Here is a 19640-nt window from a genome sequence, read left to right on the forward strand (position 1 = left end):
TCCATTGATTGAACCACCTACATGTTGTACATAATCCATTTACATAAGTGAACCACCTACATGTTGTACATGATCCATTTACATGAGTGAACCACCTACATGTTGTACATAATCCATTTACATGAGTGAACCACCTACATGTTGTACATAATCCATTTACATGAGTGAACCACCTACATGTTGTACATAACCCATTTACATGAGTGAACCACCTACATGTTGTACATAATCCATTTACATGAGTGAACCACCTACATGTTGTACATAATCCATTTACATGAGTGAACCACCTACATGTTGTACATAACCCATTTACATGAGTGAACCACCTACATGTTGTACATAATCCATTTACATGAGTGAACCACCTACATGTTGTACATAATCCATTTACATGAGTGAACCACCCACATGTTGTACATAATCCATTTACATGAGTGAACCACCTACATGTTGTACATAATCCATTTACATGAGTGAACCACCTACATGTTGTACATAATCCATTTACATGAGTGAACCACCTACATGTTGTACATAATCCATTTACATGAGTGAACCACCTACATGTTGTACATAATCCATTTACATGAGTGAACCACCTACATGTTGTACATAATCCTTTACATGAGTGAACCACCTACATGTTGTACATAATCCATTTACATGAGTGAACCACCTACATGTTGTACATAATCCATTTACATGAGTGAACCACCTACATGTTGTACATAATCCATTTACACACTGTATTCTGTGTAGAATTGAAACATTTTCATCTCCTGTTATGACCAAATAATGTACGAGAAAATGAAATTTTGCAGGCTCACATCCACTGAGTTTTCAAGTTGTCATCTAACAATATAATTATTGGGTTCAAATAGCTTAAAAGTACACTGGGGTGAAATCTATCTGGATGGGGGCATGAAACAATACCTCTACTTCAACGCCGGTGGAATGGGAAACAATTACTGTCAATATACAACCAATATGAAACAATACATCTCTTTATGCCTACATCCAGATAGGTTTTAGCAACATAAAATATATCTTCAAAAGCAACTCCAAAATCCAACACTCTGGTCCACAACTTACAACTCGATATAATTAAATCATCGTTTGAATAATATCAAGACGGACATATCCTATGACTCGCAATTAGATTGTACATTCATAAAAACTGGTGAATGCCTTCACGGTACAGATAGTGTTGTCGCATCTTTATAAGCTTTGCAGAAGCTCCATGTTGCACCAAGAGCTACAGAGTAAACTTTCTGATAGTTGGACATTACAATAATGTCCCATAAATGATAAAATGGGAAACTAGGTAAAATAGGTTTAGCAACATAAAATATATTTTCAAATAAAGCTACTCTGAAATCCAACACTCTGGTCCGCAACTCACAAATTGAAATAATAAAATTATTGTTTGAATAATATGAAGACGGGCCCATCCTTTGATTCGCAATTAGATTGTACATAAATAAGAACTGGTAGATATTTGTCACATCTTGATAAAGCTTTGCAGGAACTCCATGTTGCACCGAGAGGTACAGATTATAGACTGTCCAATAGTTGAAAATAATTATAACTTTCATGGACTTGTACGTGGAAATGGGAGACCCCGAGTGAAATTTCAAGTGGTAATAACGTTACTAGACAGAACAAGATGGGGGCGGGTATACGCTTCATTGCACAAGGGTCAAAATGTGATAAATCTTCCTGCCAAAGGATCTCTTATTCGTATTGTTCTTGCTTGACCGCCCCATGCCCCCATTGAGATAGGTTTTACCCGTACACTGAATCCCCATATTTTTAAATAGAAAATGAGAACGTGGTTGTATAATACATTATAACAATACCTAATCTCAAGAGAAAATACCAAGAGTAAATGACGAAAACCGCACATCGATATCTCAAACACTTTCAAAGTTATTAACATTTGAAGATTTGGATAAATATTGAAAAATTAAATAAATGAGTATATAAAATATAATAAAAGACTGTAAAAATTCACTTTTCCAAGTATTAGTAAACACAGTAACATCTACTCACATATTAAACAGAGAAGTTGATCTGTCAGATTGGTAATATACTCATTTATTTCATTTTTTATGATTTACGAGTATCCAGTTCTAGTCGAGACGCCGATGAGTGAACATAGTTATCGGTTCGCTCTAGCCTAGATCTCCAGCCTGGCGTGCCGGTCGTTGTAATACGTTATCATGTACTCATATAACGAGTGTTTATACTAAAAGTTGAATCGTGATCTATTTTTTATTATTATAAAGAAATCTGTCGTGAAGTCTAGTGTGACAGCGTGTATAGTGGTCAGTGACTATCAGAATATACAAACAACTTCTACGATGGGGTCTTGTTCCAAGTGTGCAAACAAAATCAAACATCAAAAAGATAGGCTTACGTGCTCAACCTGTAAATCAACTTTCCATATAAAATGTGTTAGAGTTGACTTCACGAAACTCGATAAGGATACGTGGAAATGCAACTCTTGTTTGGTGAAGACTCCTCTGATTCCAGCCACAGTGATTCGCCGTTATCACAATCTAGAGACGAAATCTTTGCGTCCATAGCCAGTATGCGGACAAACATGGAAAAGCAGATAGGTGGAGTGGCCACTAATGTAACTGACATTAAGGATGAACTAGTAGGTGTCAATAGCGCTATCACCAAAATGCAGGACACTCTCGCACTGCTTGCATCTGATAATGAATCACATAAGTCGGAGTTTTTGAAAATAAGGGAAGAAAATGACAAGCTGAGAAAAGACTGTTCATCTTCTTGATGACAAAATCAAAGATATGGAACAGTTTAGCAGGAAAGACAACATAGAAATTGCAGGTGTTCCGTACAACCGAGGTGAAAATTTATATGGTTTGTTGGACAGAATCGCTGCCGTCATTGATGTCAACTACAACATAAACTTTATTTCAACCGTGCACCGCATAGGCGTGACTAACGAACGTCCCAATCCACCTATAATTGTCAAGTTCATATCTAGAGACTACAAGTCTTCGTGGATAGGAGCTGCACGGGCCAATCGCAAGAAACTGACAGCTGCTTCGCTATCTATCAACTGGCCCCCAACCCTCTGTGCACCTCAACAAGCATCTTTCCCCAACCAACAAATTCATCCTGGGAAACGCGAAACGTCTTGTCCGCGAGAAAAAACTTGCAGCTGCATGGACAAGGGATTGCAGAATATGCGTCAAGAAGTCTGCAGAGTCCGGAGCACCAATCACGCTGATCAAAACTATTCAGCAGATGGAGAACTTCACGACAGATGAGCCGGTCAACGTCAGCGTCGACGCCTCGGGCTAAGGATGAGTACAACAATAATGATTTCTATACAGTTAAACTGGGACTGGACATTTAGATTATGTTATACTCTCACCTAAGATAAGAACTCTATTTGTTTTGTTTTTTTTTCATCCTTCAAGTTATGAACTCAAATATCTTGGTTTTATCTGATAGTCTAATTATTATATATATATTCTTATATCTATAATCATCTTAATATCTTCAACTATATGACATTTTTTATAAAAAAATAGAAGTGAATCGTCCAGTTGCGGGCTACACTATGAGTACATTAATATATAAAAGCTACTTTTGAATAAAGAGAGTTGTTTCTACTTAGTTGTTGCGACTACTAAATAGCGGCAATCTGAGAATCGTAGATTGGAGAAAATACGGAACTAGACGTGGTTTGTTTTTTCGAACTTGAATTTACTAAAATATACGATATTATGATATTATAAGGGACCTTCAATTTCCCAATGTTCGTGATATTCAAACAATACTCACACAACTCTAGGTCATAGTAATTGCATTATTGTCGATATTCCTCTATATACTATCATTAGGAAGTGTATCGCCAACTATCTATGGCAGACAGATACAATATTTATATAAATCTCTCATGAATGGTTTCCCACGTTCCTACAGTAGAATTACTCAAAGTAATTCTGAACCCAGTAGGCAATTTAGCTTCAATAATACAAATACAGCATTTACAGCTTATATATATATTGTGTGTATATATATATATTCATATGTAGCCTGCAGTTGAACGCTCTCACACTGCTGTTATATGGTTGGTGACATGAACTTGATTATAAAACGCTTAGTTAGGCCAGTTTCACAAGGCAGAGACCTCGCTCCTGGAATATCATATTACGGAAGATCATATTTCATATTTTGCAGCTCTCCTGTACTTTCACATGGGGATCTTACAAATAAGCCGACAGATCTAACAACTCCGCCGACGTTTGCTCAAAGTATATGACTCATCACTTTTTCTCAAAGTCTAACTTCCTTAAAAATATAGATAGAAGATTTCTGATTTCGGATTTGGATTCAGCGACCCCAAATTCTATAAAGCGTAAGTCCCATTTTCAAAAATACCCGAAAACAAGGGAGTTATAGCTGTTTTTAATATAGCTTTCCATTATCATATGATTATATAGTACGTACTAAGATAATAATACTCCTGCCTCACAAAGGGGCAGGCAAAGGTTTTAAGAAGTTTTTGAACACCTGAGAAGTTTATACATAAACATTTTTAATTTTTAAAAGTTCTAGTTTTCCAAAAAATATTGAACTATGAAAAGATGAATCCAAATATGAAATCATAAATCATCTCCACTCATCACCCAATAAAATAGGAGGAAAAGGATGTTGTACAGTAAATTCACTGAATTTCAATTGTCATTCAACAATCCAATTTATCAGGTTCAAATCGTTGAATATCACTTCAAATTCCCAGCAATTATTGACTATTTCTTTTTGCAATCAGAAAAATCTATTATGAACATACAGTATAAACATTGTGCTGATTTGAATCGATCTATGGTAATAATAGGAATTGAAAGAATAGAAAATGTCATGGCATTCCAAGTAGTGATGTCTGTGTATTAGAACTGCTGAGTTGATAATGCATACTGAAAAAAAGTCATGAATAGCTCAGACCAACCTGGCCTGTGATGAACCTGTATAAACAATTCATAGAATTCTTAGAATTCATAGGAACGGTAAAAAAATCAATTTTACGAAAATCTATGTACATGTAACTGGATTTAGAAGATCAATACGATAATGTTCTCTATCACAATTTAATCATAGAAATGTTTAAGTGAAAACGTTGGGCGCAAACCTTCTGCCATGCGGAGACAAATAAATTTATGAAAAGCTTGATAGCTTGAATAGTGATCTGATATTTGTTACACGTTTTCATTCTAAGACATAATATGTCTTAGACTAATTTTTAATGTTTCTTCAATCGGCAGGAAAACTTTGGTTTTTCAAAGTTATCTTACTCCCTTATTTTGGGGTATGTTCAGAAATCAAGATAAATAACTGTATGGGCCAAGCTATATCTTGCCATATTTGAATCGACCGCGCTCACCCACGGCCATCTAGCATGCTACTGCCATAGTTGGCACTGTTCTCCCTGTTTTCCCCCACCTTTCTTGCTTACCAGTTCTCTTCCGTTTTGTAACTGTTTGAGGAAGCTTGTGCTGCTACGACACTTCTCGGTTTTTCTCCTTTTAAAGAAGTCAAATGTGTATTACCGCTTCGCTTGTTTGAATTTAAACTACTACCACGCCTAGTTAGGGAAAGTTATTGTTTGAGCACTCCGCTAAATATCTAGAGTTGGATCTTCTTTGTGTAATCTCTTCGCCACAACATGGGCCCATGTATTCCCCATGTATTAATCATCGCCAGTGCAAGTGAATTCCTGATTATCTGAACGTGTTACCACCTACCAGAACGAGGAGACCGCTCTTACAGTCCACTGCGAACACGCCATACCCCAAACAAGACGCCTTTAAAGGTAACAATTTTATTTTCTAAGCTACTAAGTAACGTGTTTAGACGCCAACCTCATTGGCTCTAACAATAACCTACCAAATTTCCTACACGAATACAGTGTAAGTTGTATTATAATAGCTACAGTACTTACGTACTGTATAGTACAGTACCTGTTCGTTTTTACCGTATAATTATATGATAATAGAAAGCTTCATTAAAAACAGCCATAACTTCCTTGTTTTCGGATATTTTCGAAAACGGTACTTACGCTTTAAAGAATTTGGGGTCGCTGAATCCAAATCCGAAATCAGAAATCTTCTATCTTTATTTTTAAGGAAGCTAGACTTTGAGAAAAAGTGATGAGTCATATACTTTGAGCAAACGTCGGCATAGTTATAGATCTTGCCTCTGCTTGCCTCGAGGGGAAAAGACGTGACAAAACGAGGTTCCTGGATAGGAGTCACCATGTGAAAGACACGATTTGACTCAATGTACTTCGACAAAAAAACGTGAACACTGTTCAGTGTTCAAGTTGCACGTCTCCTATCGTGTGAAAGAGGCCTCTGGGTAGCACCAGTAAGTGCTTACATTGCTATTCATTCATTCACACAATGATATGATATTTGCATCCTATGGCCTCTTTCACACGATAGGAGACGTGCAACTTGAACACTGAACAGTGTTCACGTTTTTTTGTCGAAGTACATTGAGTCAAATCGTGTCTTTCACATGGTGACTCCTATCCAGGAACCTCGTTTTGTCACGTCTTTTCCCCTCGAGGCATTTTTAACAGTATTACAGGGATTAGGGCATAAGTTTAACTGCATAATATTAACTGAGGCATGGCTTAACGACGACAGCCATCCAATTAACATTTCAGGTTACCATTCTTTTAGATCATTCAATAGTCTGAACCAGAGGGATGGGTTAGTGGTCTACATCGATGAAGGACTTCCAGTCACTTGCAATGAACTGGTACTGGGTGGTCTGGCCACCTGTCTCTCCATCACCTTTACCTGGGCGGGGGCGGCATGCGAAATTCTGGCTGTCTACCGCAGCCTCAGCACTAATCTAACTACATTCGTAAACGCGTTAAACGTATATTGCAATGAACAATCACCAGGAGTCGTCTTAAATCTGGCGATTTCTATGGCGATAGGTAATTTCTATTGCGACACGTTGAATGTTGCCCCTGGCTCTGTTGAGGAGCATTATATCGATATTTTGAGTGATGCAGGATTTGTGCCCTGTATTGACAAGATTACACGGCCGGCCAGCGGCACCTGTATTGACCACTTTTTTGTCAAGCTTCCGCGTTTCTTCAATGCATCTTCTGTTACTCTGCAGTCCTCGTTTACCGATAACTATGCTATTTGCTTGAATATATTATCGACAAAAACTCATAAGTTGCCTAATACAGATAGAGTCATTATTAAAACAGACTGGAAAAAGGTGAGGAACACACTTTTTAGTCACAATTGGAATAGAGTCATTGAACAAAACAACGTTGACAATGCAACAGATATTTTCATTGAATCGGTACAAAACTTAATTGCCAAAAAATCAAATGAAGTAAAAGTTTCATCTAGAAATACTCAACTCAAACCATGGATAACTGCTGGACTAGTAAATTCTATTCGACATCATGATAAACTCAGAAAAAACTCAATAGACAACCATTTAACTATCTCCTTAGAAATGAGTTTACTCAATATAGAAATATGCTACATTCAGCAATCAAGCAAGCCAAGTATAACTATTACAAAAACAAAGTTGAAGAAGCGACTGGTAACCCCAGAAAATTTTGGTCGGTTATAAACGAAATCTCAGGTCGTATAGATAATAGTAAATCATTCCCCGTTAGTGCATTCTCCCGCCCTGGTGAAGTCATCGACTCTCAAAAAACTAAAGAAATTGCCAACCAATTTAATCAATATTTTGCTACAGTTGGGACAAACCTAGCAAATTCTATAATAACCCAGGATGCACCAGTAGTGAGAGATGATGAACATGCTGTGGACTCTGAATTTCAGCTGCAACCGGTCTCAAGGCAGGAATTGGAGGAGGTAGAGAAGAGTTTGAAAGGGCGATCAGCTCCAGGTTGTGATGGAATCCCTACTAGAGTGATTAAAAACAATATTGACATATTAATACATTCTATCTCACATATAGTCAATTTAAGCATTCTGGTTGGACACTTTCCTTGCGCTCTCAAAACAGCCAGGAAATACCTATTTATAAATCAGGCCCCAAAGGCATATTCTCCAATTACAGACCTATTTCTTTGTTGGCAACATTATCTAAAATAATCGAAAAGTGTATAAAAATACAACTGACTAAGTATTTAAAGGAGCACAATCTCATCTCCAACTCACAGTATGGTTTTCAAAAGTCCAAAAATACATCTGATACTCTTTTCAATATGTCTAGGGCTATCTCAAGTAGTATTAAATCAAGAAGAAAAGTGCTGATAACCTTTTTGGACTTGGCAAAAGCCTTCGATACAGTTGACAGGAGAATTCTAATAAAAAAACTTGAATCATTGGGGATAAAAAATATCTCTCTCCGATGGTTTAAGAGTTACTTTCACAATCGACAGCAATCAGTATGCATAAATGGTGAAAATAGTGATAAAGAGAATGTTGAGTATGGGGTAGTCCAGGGGAAGCACCCTTGGGCCACTGCTATTCCTAATCTATATGAACAATCTGTCAAAATTAGTAGTTGAAGGTGAGTTTGTATCTGTTTGCTGATGACACATCACTAGTGTCTACTGGGAGCACTTGGGAGGAGGCCTACTTGAGTGCTTCAATTGATTTGTCAAAAATAAAGAACTGTTTGATCACAATAGCCTTACAGTAAATGTGGAAAAAACGAAGTTTATGCCAATAGTTACAAGAAATCAAGCTTATCCTGGCTCACTAATACTAACGATGCATTCTTGTAATAATCCCAGGTCTGCTGGATGTAATTGTAGTATGATTGAGCGCGTTGATCATTACAAATACCTGGGCGTTGTCTTGGATTCCAAGATGAGTTGGGTACAACATGTCCAGTGTGCTAAGAATAGGCTCAGAAAGCTGCTTCACGCATTTTCAGAGCTTAGTAAATGTTCTGAGTGTGGATCAGTGCAAAGTAGTTTACTTTGCCTATGTCCAATCTCTAATACTATATGGAATTCTAGCTTGGGGAGGGGCTTCCTCCTCTGTCATTGAGCCTCTTGCAGTCATCCAAAGATCAATTATAAAAACAATTTTGAAGAGAGACTTTAGATACCCAACAATATAATTGTTTATCGAATTTCCCGTACTGAATGTTAGACAACTTTTTATTAAATCTTTGTTGATCCACATCAAAAAATACAAAACTGAACTTCTGGGAGAAACAGTTGACCATAGCTACTCAACTCGCCACAGATCCAATTACAGCTTTGAGATACCTCAGCTGACTCACGGCTCTGAATTGACAAATCCTTCATACCTGGCCCATATCTTGTACAGAAATGTGCCAGGGGTGATTAGGAAGCAGAGGCATATAGTTTGGTAGTGTTTAGGAAGAGGGTGGACAGGTGGCTGTACCAAATTGGTTGGGAAGCTTCAGAAGAACTACTCCAATCTCGTTATGCTTGGTGACCAACACGACTTCAAGGTTTCCAGACAATTGATTGGTATTTGTTTTATCATTGATATAACCGGTTTGACTGTTTTGCCTTTCTGGTTTATGCTTTTTTTCATTCTATCTTCTGAGAATTTCTGGAATCCCTGCCACTGCGGTCTTCAATAAAATATTGTTTTTTCTTCTTTATTTACTCTTTTAATCAATCAATGTATTAAGTATACTTATTCCTACATACATATTTCTACATACTCATTCTTAATTATACATCAGCTTAATATATAATATATCATCTATTTTATAATCAGAATATTAATAATACATCCATATATAAGTGTATTCTCTTATTTACTTCTATGAGCAGATTAAGCTTATTATGTATAAAGTGGAACTCCCCCCCTACACACAGATGGATAGTCTAGTAGGGGGATTCCAAAATATGTTGTATATTGTATTTCTTATTCGTGTATTATGTTTTTTGGAAATAAACTGAATTGAAATTAAAAAAAAAATTGAATTGAAATCTTCAAATGTGACTTTAAACTGGTTTGAGATATCGCTGTGCGGATTTTGACATCAATTTTCTCTTGGAATTCTGTATCGAAATCATGAATCATAATACCTCCCCTCCTAAAAAAAAGTTAAATTCAAGATGGCAGAACAAAATTTGAAAGCGACAAAAAGTTTTTTTTTCAATTTGAATAGGATCCTCAATGGAATAGATTGTTTTAACTTAGTTATTGTGATGACTGATTGTAGCTACTTTTTTCTGTTTCAAGCTGCAGATTGGTTGATCATGATTCAAACTTATATCCAGACTTTGAAATTTATAACAACCAAAATAATGAAATTGATTCAATGGAAAATTTTGGAGACGCTGAAAAATACTCACAGTATATGGAACGAGATTCTTATAAGATCTGGTTATGCGAAAATCCTGAAAAAGTAAGCTCAGAAAATTATCTTATTTTTCTCAAACTCATGACTTCAGAATTGAAGACTGTTAATCATGTAGCTATACGGTGATATTGTGCAAATTCATGATGAATGATGGCGTTGTCACTATGAAACAAAGATTTCCTATATTAACAAAAACATGAATGTTACACTCAGTTGATTTATAACAGATAAACAAATAAGGAAAACTACTATTACAAGCAAATTAAACGTTGTTATAAATTTATTGATGTGGAATAATTCATAATAGATCAATAGGTGAATCGATCAGTGTTGGCAGAATTTAGTAGCAGGATTACTATACTACTGAACTTCTTCTGGCTTGTCCGCTCGTGCTTGGCTTCTCTATCAATAGTAATGAATGGTTGTCATAATCTTCTTTCAAGAATAACAAGAAAAATTTCTATGTTCTTGTTTCAATGAGTTTCTCTTACATTGTATCTATTGTATTATTGTATTGATGAATTTTCTATCATTATGATGCAATGATGATTCATTCTTTTTAGAAATATAAGTTCTACAGAACTCTGTCACTTCAACGTGTGAAGTCACAACCCTCTCATCCACTTGGAAAACTACGTTACACGAAGCACGATAAGGTACTTGTTGAAATGGAGGCGCAATATGTGTTGAAAATGGAAGCAATCCGATATTTGGATGAAATCGACTATAATAGAAAAGCAGTGAAATTTGGTGAGTTTACATCAAACATGAAAATCAAATTCTGAGAAAGAAATACCTAAAATCTCTGTTGTATGTTTTGCAAATATAACTTCTTGTTAGATCTACTCAATCCACCATTATATTATATCGTGTATACTAGACCAGCAGCTGGTAATGAACGAGAGCAGTAAATTTTGGTGTGTGTTGGAACGGTACTCACAAAAAACTTAAAATAATAGTGAATAGATCACTTCATCTTTTATGAATGAATAACCAGTTTCAATGTATTTCGTTATTCATCCAAAAAAGTGTTGTTTCAAATTTCATCACTCTATCAATCATTTATTTAAAAACTAAAACTCCAATCAGCTGCCATTTTGGACATGAGCATCATAGAGCATTTTAATTGATTTCATCTTTCTTGTTAAAGAAGGCTTTTAAAATGATGTAATATCTGAGGGAAATGAAAAAAATCAAGGTTGTTAATGGTGAAAATATAGCTGCACAACATAAACTGATGGTGATGGACTGGAAGATGGCAAGGACAGGAACAAGAAAGTGGAAGTTGAAGGATGGTCAGACACAGGAGAGATTTCGAGTGGAAGTGCTGAAGGGTGTGGGAAGGCCTGATGAGGTGCAGAGTAGGTGGAAATTGAATGCATGTGTTTTGAACGAGGTTGGGGAAAATATACTAGGGAGGAATTCAGGTAAGAGGCCACCGGAAAAAACGGCTTAAAAACGGCTACCAACTTTCGTCTGTAAAACGCCTCATGTGGCCGGGCTCCAACGGTAATTCTCTAGTTCTGTATCTCTTTATAACCCAATCTCTTTCAAGTTCTGAGAATATGGGAAGTCATAGTTATAGTAGTCTTGGAACTTATTACTTCCAGGACGGCTTTTCTTGAACACTATTTAATTTAAATAGTGAATAGCAGTTATAATATTCCCTGGAGGGGATCCCAGAAAGTAAGGCATACGAGTACGGCCTCAAATTAAGCTATATAATATTTAGTTCACCATATTATATTGAAATTTGACCTAGTTCTTCAGCCCTGGGGCTCATCAGTTTATTTATCCTCTATTATTTGTCTAATGTATTTCTATTCTTATCATCTATTTGCTATGATAATCAAAAATATAATCAAAGCTCTTGATCTTGTATTGGTTTCTCTACCTACCAGTGAGATAGATTTTAGGGTAGGCCTTTATCAAATGTGGTGCTGAAAAGATGCATGCCCTAAAGAGCGTACAGTAGCCCAAGTTTAGTGCAGTACACATTGAAGTATAGATTTATTACAACACTCGAATCTCTCTTATAAGTACTAAATCTCTTTATTTTTCTTATTATATTCAATACATCCTCTACTTCGACGCGCCTTTCTGTTCTAATATTCGACCTTATAGAGCAACAAAATCGAGGTTGAAAGGCTCTGATTGAATTTCAATTTCTAAATTTTGAACAGGAAAATGAAAATTGAACCTTCAAGAAAATTCAACTACAATTTGGATAGAGAAAGAAAAATTTACACTCTCCCAAGAAACTCAGACGGTACTCAACAGGAAGAAATATTAGAGATTGGTTCTAAATGGCAGTCAATCCACCCTGAAAATGGAATCGTTGAGTAAGTGATTATGTTATTTCTCAAACCAATTATCATCTTCGATATGTCTGGTAAGAGCACATTTGGAATATTGCCGCACCATTTACTATTTCGGTAGTTTTATAGTTCTGATTATCTGTTATTGTTGGCATGGTTTTGGCCGCTACAACACACGTTAACGTCACACCTCCAAGTGGACAACTGCTCCTCGCAAATACCGTGAGGTGTGACACGCAAACACTACTCATCGGCACTGCAAAGTCAGTAGGCGAGTATGCTATTACAGAGGAGTTTAGCATGCATTGCAGTGGAACCACCATTGTGAAGTTTCGGCGGTACGTGGGCCTGGCTACGGCCCGGACGTATCCTCTAACTCTGCCTCCGTCTTGTCTTTCATTGTTGTGTCATCACGGCTGTGATCACAGGTGAACGCTTCGAGCAAAAGTTTCTGAGATAAGGTTTTTGTATCACAAATTATTGTTGTTTATTCTCTCTTCGCTGCTCTATTTGATGTGGAATAATTTGTTTTCTATCATTATAATTTGCAATTTTCAGTGGTTCAAAGCAAATCAAATCAAATTTTTTTATTCACAATACAAACAGTTGAGGGTCCTGCCAAACCCGAAGGTTTTTCGGCGGGTTACAGGAAAAAATGAGTTACAAAGGTTAAATAAACTTGGACAAAATAAATATTACACTTCAAAGATTTTAAGTAAAAAATGGAAGAAAACTATAATACAAAATGCAAAAATAAAATAAGAAATATACATCAGATTTTGATACAGAATTAATAAAAAAAGGGAAAAATGAAAATTGATTAGAAAAGAATGAAATAATAAGAAAAAGGGAAAAATTGTTTCACACAAGTACATTTTTATGGTTTATTAATATTATTATTGGTTGTTAACACACACATGAACAACGAAGGTTGAAACTATGGCAAGAGAAACTGGAAAATCCGCTCTTGGAACTGAAATAAAGTGCAAGCTGTGGTAGTGTACTCCCCTTCACAACTTGGAAGTCTCCAAATCGACTACGAACAGGAGTCGCAAGATGTCAATCGAACCTGGTACGCTGGGGTTACATTCAGCATAATGCTGTCTGTGACTGCGGCTTAGAACAAAACTACACTCACTTATTGCAGTGCGAGTTCCTTGACACAAACTGCTCTCATGACGACCTCCTCAAATGCAATGGCAAAGGCCTTCATGGTGGCTAAAGTGTGGGAATAATAGCATTATGGAATAGCATGAATTGTGGGAATAATAGCATAATGGTAATCTGGACTCCATGTCCATGAAACGAATTATTGGTTGTTTATTTTATGTTAGAAACCCCTCACTGATGACAAAACACATGCATGTTTAAAATGCATGTACGTGCATGTTCTAGTGTTAGTGGCCAAACTAATGGAAGAATCTCGACCAATATACTGAAAAGCAATAGTCAGCCCAATGCCCAACTGGAGAGCAAAGCAGCCCTTATAAAATTACAAAAATCTGGAGTGGCGCACTCACACAACTTTCCTTGCCATTATGAAAATTGATCACCTGACGCTAGTGTTCACGCGCATCTCGAGACTTTCTATTCAAAGATCTGAGCCAGCTGGTGACAGGACAATAACGCTGGAGACGCAAGAGGTCTGCTATCACCTAATAGTGAAAGATTTAATAGAATCAACAGTTGCACACAGTTTGCAATTGAATAATCATATTTTCTCGTATTTCGAGCTTATTTTCTATTTTAGGTGAAAATATTACAAAACATTAATAGTAGGGACTTTCATGATCAATTTTTTTCACTTGAAATTCCTCGTTTAAATTGTATCTGCAGCCTGATAATTGGGAATCTATAATCAAACTTTGTATAGATGGAGCGGAGCTCCTGAGTTTTTTACAGAAATGTGACTTATGGCAGTTGATAGAGCTTATCGATGACAATTTTAGGTATAAATTTGATCAAAATTGTTGGTGCCGTTTTCGAGAAAATCACAAAAAGCCCTGTTTTTGACAACATTTTCATCATTTCAGCCGCCATCTTGAATTGCATTTGATCGAAATTGTTCATGTCAGATCCTTATAGTGTGAGGACCTTGAGTTACAAATTTCAAGTCATTCTATTAATTGGGAGATGAGATATCATCTGACACACACACACACACACACACACACACACACACACATACACACACACACACACACACACACACACACACACACACACACACACACACACACACACACACACACACCACACACACACACACACACACACACAAGTGCTTTTAAGTGGGGTCATATGGGGAGGCACATACTTTCTGCACTAAACAGGCTAACCATCAACCAATGCACTAATAAAGCTGAAATTTTATATGTATATTCGATAATTATAAATGAATACCCCTATAACAAAAAAAAGTTAAATTTCAATTTTTTTTCTCATAGCGATTTAACTGTCGAAACGGGCTCACTCAAATTCCAGCAATATGGGGTACATTCATACACACCATGATGTAGGCGTAAGGAAATAGGAGGGTTGACCAATACAATAGATGCAGGTATTTGCATTGTCTTCGGATTACACCAACGTTGCCAATCCTACTAGTTCCTTCCACTTTCTAGAAAGGCAGTTTTGGATTTGAACTCACTAGATTAAACGTTCCCATTCACTCTCGGAACTTCTTCTCTCACATAGTTATGATCTCCAGTCTTCAGTAAGATATCGTTCTCTCAATAGGTAGTTTTAACATTCTATGTGAATAGCTTATATTGAATAGAATGAAAAATTAGGAGGACTTAAATCAGCTTTCAGAGAAATTCATGCTCCAACATTCATAACTTGGATTGAATGGCAGAAGAGAAAAAGAAAAATAACTTGGATTGGATTTTTTTTTTATTTACTCCATATCACTTGAAAACGGCATCAATGTCCGAGACATGTTGTGATTGAATAATTCCAAAAGGGTACTGAGATTTTTATTTTTCTCTCTATTTCTATAAAAAGTAGCCCTATACAGAAAAGAGATAAACTTGAATTAGCATTGCTTGCTTATGTTTATTAATTCTCTGGGAAAATTTTGTGAGGGAAGAAGCTCAGAAGCAGCAGTTGAAGTAATTTCTTACATAGTTATTGTAGCTTGAATTCAGCAGAAGCCATGTGTAAACTGATGTTCCATTATTTATTACATACACCACTGCAAAATATAATTCTAGAAAACTTGTCAAACTTAGGAGAATAGTTGGTTAGCTTCGTGAAGTTATGGATGGCAGTAGGCTTATTTATTGGGTTTTACCATAGAAAAATATACTGTTATTGCATTAACTTATTTATCATTCTATTTTGGATACAATCATATCATTGGTCTCTGGTATTATTAACAAGGCGAACATCTCCTTCTAAAAAACAAACCATTCTATTAACTAGTCTCCATTCATTAAAATTACCATATTCTGAGTATGCAGTTTCCGATTGAATACCAGATAGAATATTGTACATGTTGTGATCTTGTAATACTTCAATTTTTTGAGGGCCTGATAGGTCAATGAGACTGATCCCAGTGATGCTAGTAGCCCTGGTGCTACCTGGAATTGATCGGCCTGTGGTGTTATCTACTAGTTGTTTTAGTTTGAGATCGGGCAGTAGGTCAAAGAAAACTGTTGCATCAGCACCTAGGATGGGGTAGGGAACGTCTGCCTTGATGCATTTCCATTTCATTTTACAGTGAAGACCGAAGTCCAGGTCCAACAAAACTGAGCCATATGTATTTATGGTTGTGCCATTTTCTGCATGTAAAGATAGGCAATTTTTTTGAGGAGCATTGTTGTGGGGGTTTGGGAAGGCGGAGACTTCTGCACCAGTATAAATGAGGAACTCCAGGCACATGGAGGTGTGCATTTGCGTGCCTGTTCCCCAAACTTGAAGTAGTACCAGCACCAATTGTTGTTAGGCCCAAACCGTTGTTAGGTCTTGAGGTTTTTGTGTTGCAGGTGGCGGTCTCATATGTTGGGTTTTGATGGCAGCTACTGAAGCTGTCAGCTCTGCCAGTTCTGATCTGTTGTCAATTGTTGGAGGTACTGTGGATGGTGGAGATGAAATTGCAAACAGACTGGCTTGTGGGGAGGCATTTAGAAGGTCATTCAGCGATCTGCCTTACTGGCTACCTGGTTGAGGTGAGTAAGGTCGGGGTGTTGAAGGAATTCTTCCATCTCATGATCGATGAGGGCTGACAACTGGAGTGGTAGTTGCCTGTGCCATAGATGTGCAATTGTTTGTAGAAGAAAATGCCCCTCTCCCAGAGCTTGCATGCTTGTTAGAAGCTCAGAGGGCAAACGGTCCCCAAGGCTGCAGCCTCCTAGGAGCTTGTCCATTTTGGCTTGCAGGGACAATGAAAACTTTCCCAATATGTGAGCCTTCAGGCCTTCATAGTGAGACCCATGTTTGAGGAATCTTATTTGCGGGGCTACCAGGCCTTGTAACCGAGACCCCAAATTCTTGAAAAGAGCCCAAAACCCTGGTTCATCCTCCTTCATGTTCAAGTGGCTGAGCCTGGACTCCAAGTGGGTGAACCAAGCTTCTGGTTCATGCTGCCAGAAAGGAATCCTGAAGTTTTCTATTTCTGTTCTGGGAGGCTGTGCCCCAGCCATGTACTCTGTGCCTGCCATTGTTGCCTGGGATGATTCCAAGTCTAGAGTAGGTGAAGCAGTCTGTTATACAGGTATGAGAATCCGTTGAGCAGCGTCTGTCTGGTGTTGCGACGGTGCAAACAGGCCTGTTAATGTGTCCTGAATGACCTTAGTCATGTTAGACATGAGGCGGGCCTCTAGTGCCTTCATGAATGCCTGCAGTTGGTCCTCTGACACAGAAGCCCGAATATCACTGGAGTGAGGTGGAGGGGGGTCACTTGCATGTTGAAGGGGTGTAGACTGGCTGTCAGTGGTTTTTGCCTGGCCCTTGTCAGAGTTATTCATGTTGTCCCTTTGTTCTGTTCGAAATGCTTTGCCACTACGCAGGAAGGACTGTGGGTCAAGGGTCAGATGGTCTGGTTTCAAATTTGGATTGCTTACAGAATGTGAAGCTCTTGAACTCATAAATACATTTAATAAAATACTATTCACAACCTGGTGTGGTAATGCTTCGAACATCTCATGTTGACTATCTCTATTCTCAAATATGACAGCCAATTCATTCTCATTTCAAACTGTTGGTTTTATTGTGAGATATGATTCCTATAAAGAAGCGCCCAACACTAGATTTCGTCTAGAGGGTTTTGAGCAAACAAATATCTTTGTAAAAAAAGTATTTCATAGGCATCTCTGTTGATGTGAAAATGATTTGATCTCATTTTTTTGAATAGGATGGATTGGCAAAGGCCAATAATAGGATGCATCCACTATCAATAGATCTGTATCTTCACCCATCACCCGGCATCACCCCACTTGCCCATCACCCGGCTCTTTCTATATCGCTTTCTCTGCCAAAGAGGGCGAAGGGGAGGATGCAGGTGCGGCAAACTATAACTTTAAGCGTGCTGACTTCTTGAATCTATATCACACTCTGAGTTCCGTGTCCTGGGAACCTGTTTATAATAGTCAGGAGGTTGAAATTGCTGTAGAGGAATTTTACAAGATCCTATATATGTGTTTGGATGCTAATGTTCCTGTGGTCAGTCAATACAAGCACTCAAAATACCCTCCCTGGTTCACTCGGGAAATAGTGAGTGATCTAAAGCTTAACAATAGGTTGAGTAGGAAGCGGAGCTACTCCAGGTACCACAATGAGCAGTTTAAACTTGTGCGATCCCGAGTCAAAGCTAAGATAGCAACAGCCTACTCGAGCTATGTAAGATCTGTTGAAGAGAGGGTTGGTTGTGACCTGAGGGAGTTCTGGAAATATGTGAACAACAAGCTTTTCTCTCATATAAAAAAAAAAATTATCAAGCATATTGATAGGATATACAAGGGTGCTGATACTGCTAATGCTTTTGCTGATCTGTTTTCGTCCAATGCTTCAGCAATGGAACCTGAACCCTTGGTGGACTCTGGGAGGATTGCCGGACAGACTCCTTGTGATCCCTTTAGTCTCACCCACATTTCAAGGGAGGATGTGGTTGATGCAATTAAGTTGCTCAACTCTCGTGCTACTGGAGGCCCTGATAAGATACCCGCTTTTGTTGTCAAGGGTTGTTGGGAATTTTTGTCTGGCCCATTGCATTACATTTTCAATTTGTGCGTTTGTAAATCCGAATTTCTTGGGGTCTGGAAGTGCTCACGGGTGACACCAGTGTTCAAGTCTGGAAACAGGTCTTTTGCGAGTAATTATAGACCAATTGCAGTTTTAAATGTTTTTGCAAAGATTTTTGAGAGGATCCTGTACAAGCAAATATTTTCATATGTACAACCCAAGATTGTTCAATCCCAACACGGTTTCCTCCCTGGTCGTTCAATGGTAACGAACCTTCTAGAGTTTGTTGACAAGGTGTCGAAGGTTTTGGATGTTGGGGGTCGTGTTGATGTGATATATATGGACTTCTCTAAGGCCTTTTATACTTTGGATCACAATATTCTGCTCAATAGAATGAAGTGTCTCGGGTTTGATGAGGGTGCTTTGGTCTTTTTGAGGAGTTACCTTTCAAATAGAGTTCAATTTGTTTGCTTCAATCATTGTCAATCCGAGCCCTACTGTTGCACTTCAGGGGTACCACAGGGTTCAAATCTTGGTCCTTTGTTGTTTTTGTTGTATGTAAATGGCCTTCCTAGTGTGCTGAATAGCTCGGAGTGCCTCATGTTTGCAGATGATACCAAAATATTTAGACAGATGGTCTGTTGATGACTGTTCGTTGCTTCAAAAAGATATTGATGCACTGCAGAAGTGGTGTTTGGAATCAAGGCTCACACTGAATGTGGCAAAATGTAAGGTGGTATCGTTTACCAGCCAGAGGGAACCTTTCCATTATAACTACAATATTGGTAATAT

General features: G+C 37.6%; 2 protein-coding genes across 2 annotated transcripts in view; one reads left to right on the forward strand and one right to left on the reverse strand.

The window, feature by feature from the left end:
* LOC111054734 overlaps positions 1-19640 on the reverse strand; it is a 155969-nt gene that overhangs the window by 35075 nt on the left and 101254 nt on the right. The window lies entirely within an intron of this gene.
* On the forward strand, positions 10233-11188 carry LOC120352317. Its single transcript, XM_039432337.1, has 2 exons — positions 10233-10392; positions 10911-11188. Exons 1-2 carry the CDS (start codon positions 10306-10308, stop codon positions 11130-11132), a joined length of 309 nt encoding a protein of 102 aa, XP_039288271.1. The 5' UTR covers positions 10233-10305; the 3' UTR covers positions 11133-11188.

This window comes from Nilaparvata lugens, chromosome 7, assembly GCF_014356525.2.
Source record: "Nilaparvata lugens isolate BPH chromosome 7, ASM1435652v1, whole genome shotgun sequence".
Classification (NCBI taxonomy): Eukaryota; Metazoa; Arthropoda; class Insecta; order Hemiptera; family Delphacidae; genus Nilaparvata; species Nilaparvata lugens.

Bases quoted from the DNA above. Each gene is read 5' to 3' on its own strand.
- LOC120352317 (XM_039432337.1), top strand. From the start codon at position 10,306: ATGGAAAATTTTGGAGACGCTGAAAAATACTCACAGTATATGGAACGA. The intron at 10,393-10,910 runs GTAAGCTCAGAA...CATTCTTTTTAG, and splicing joins TATGCGAAAATCCTGAAAAA to AAATATAAGTTCTACAGAAC.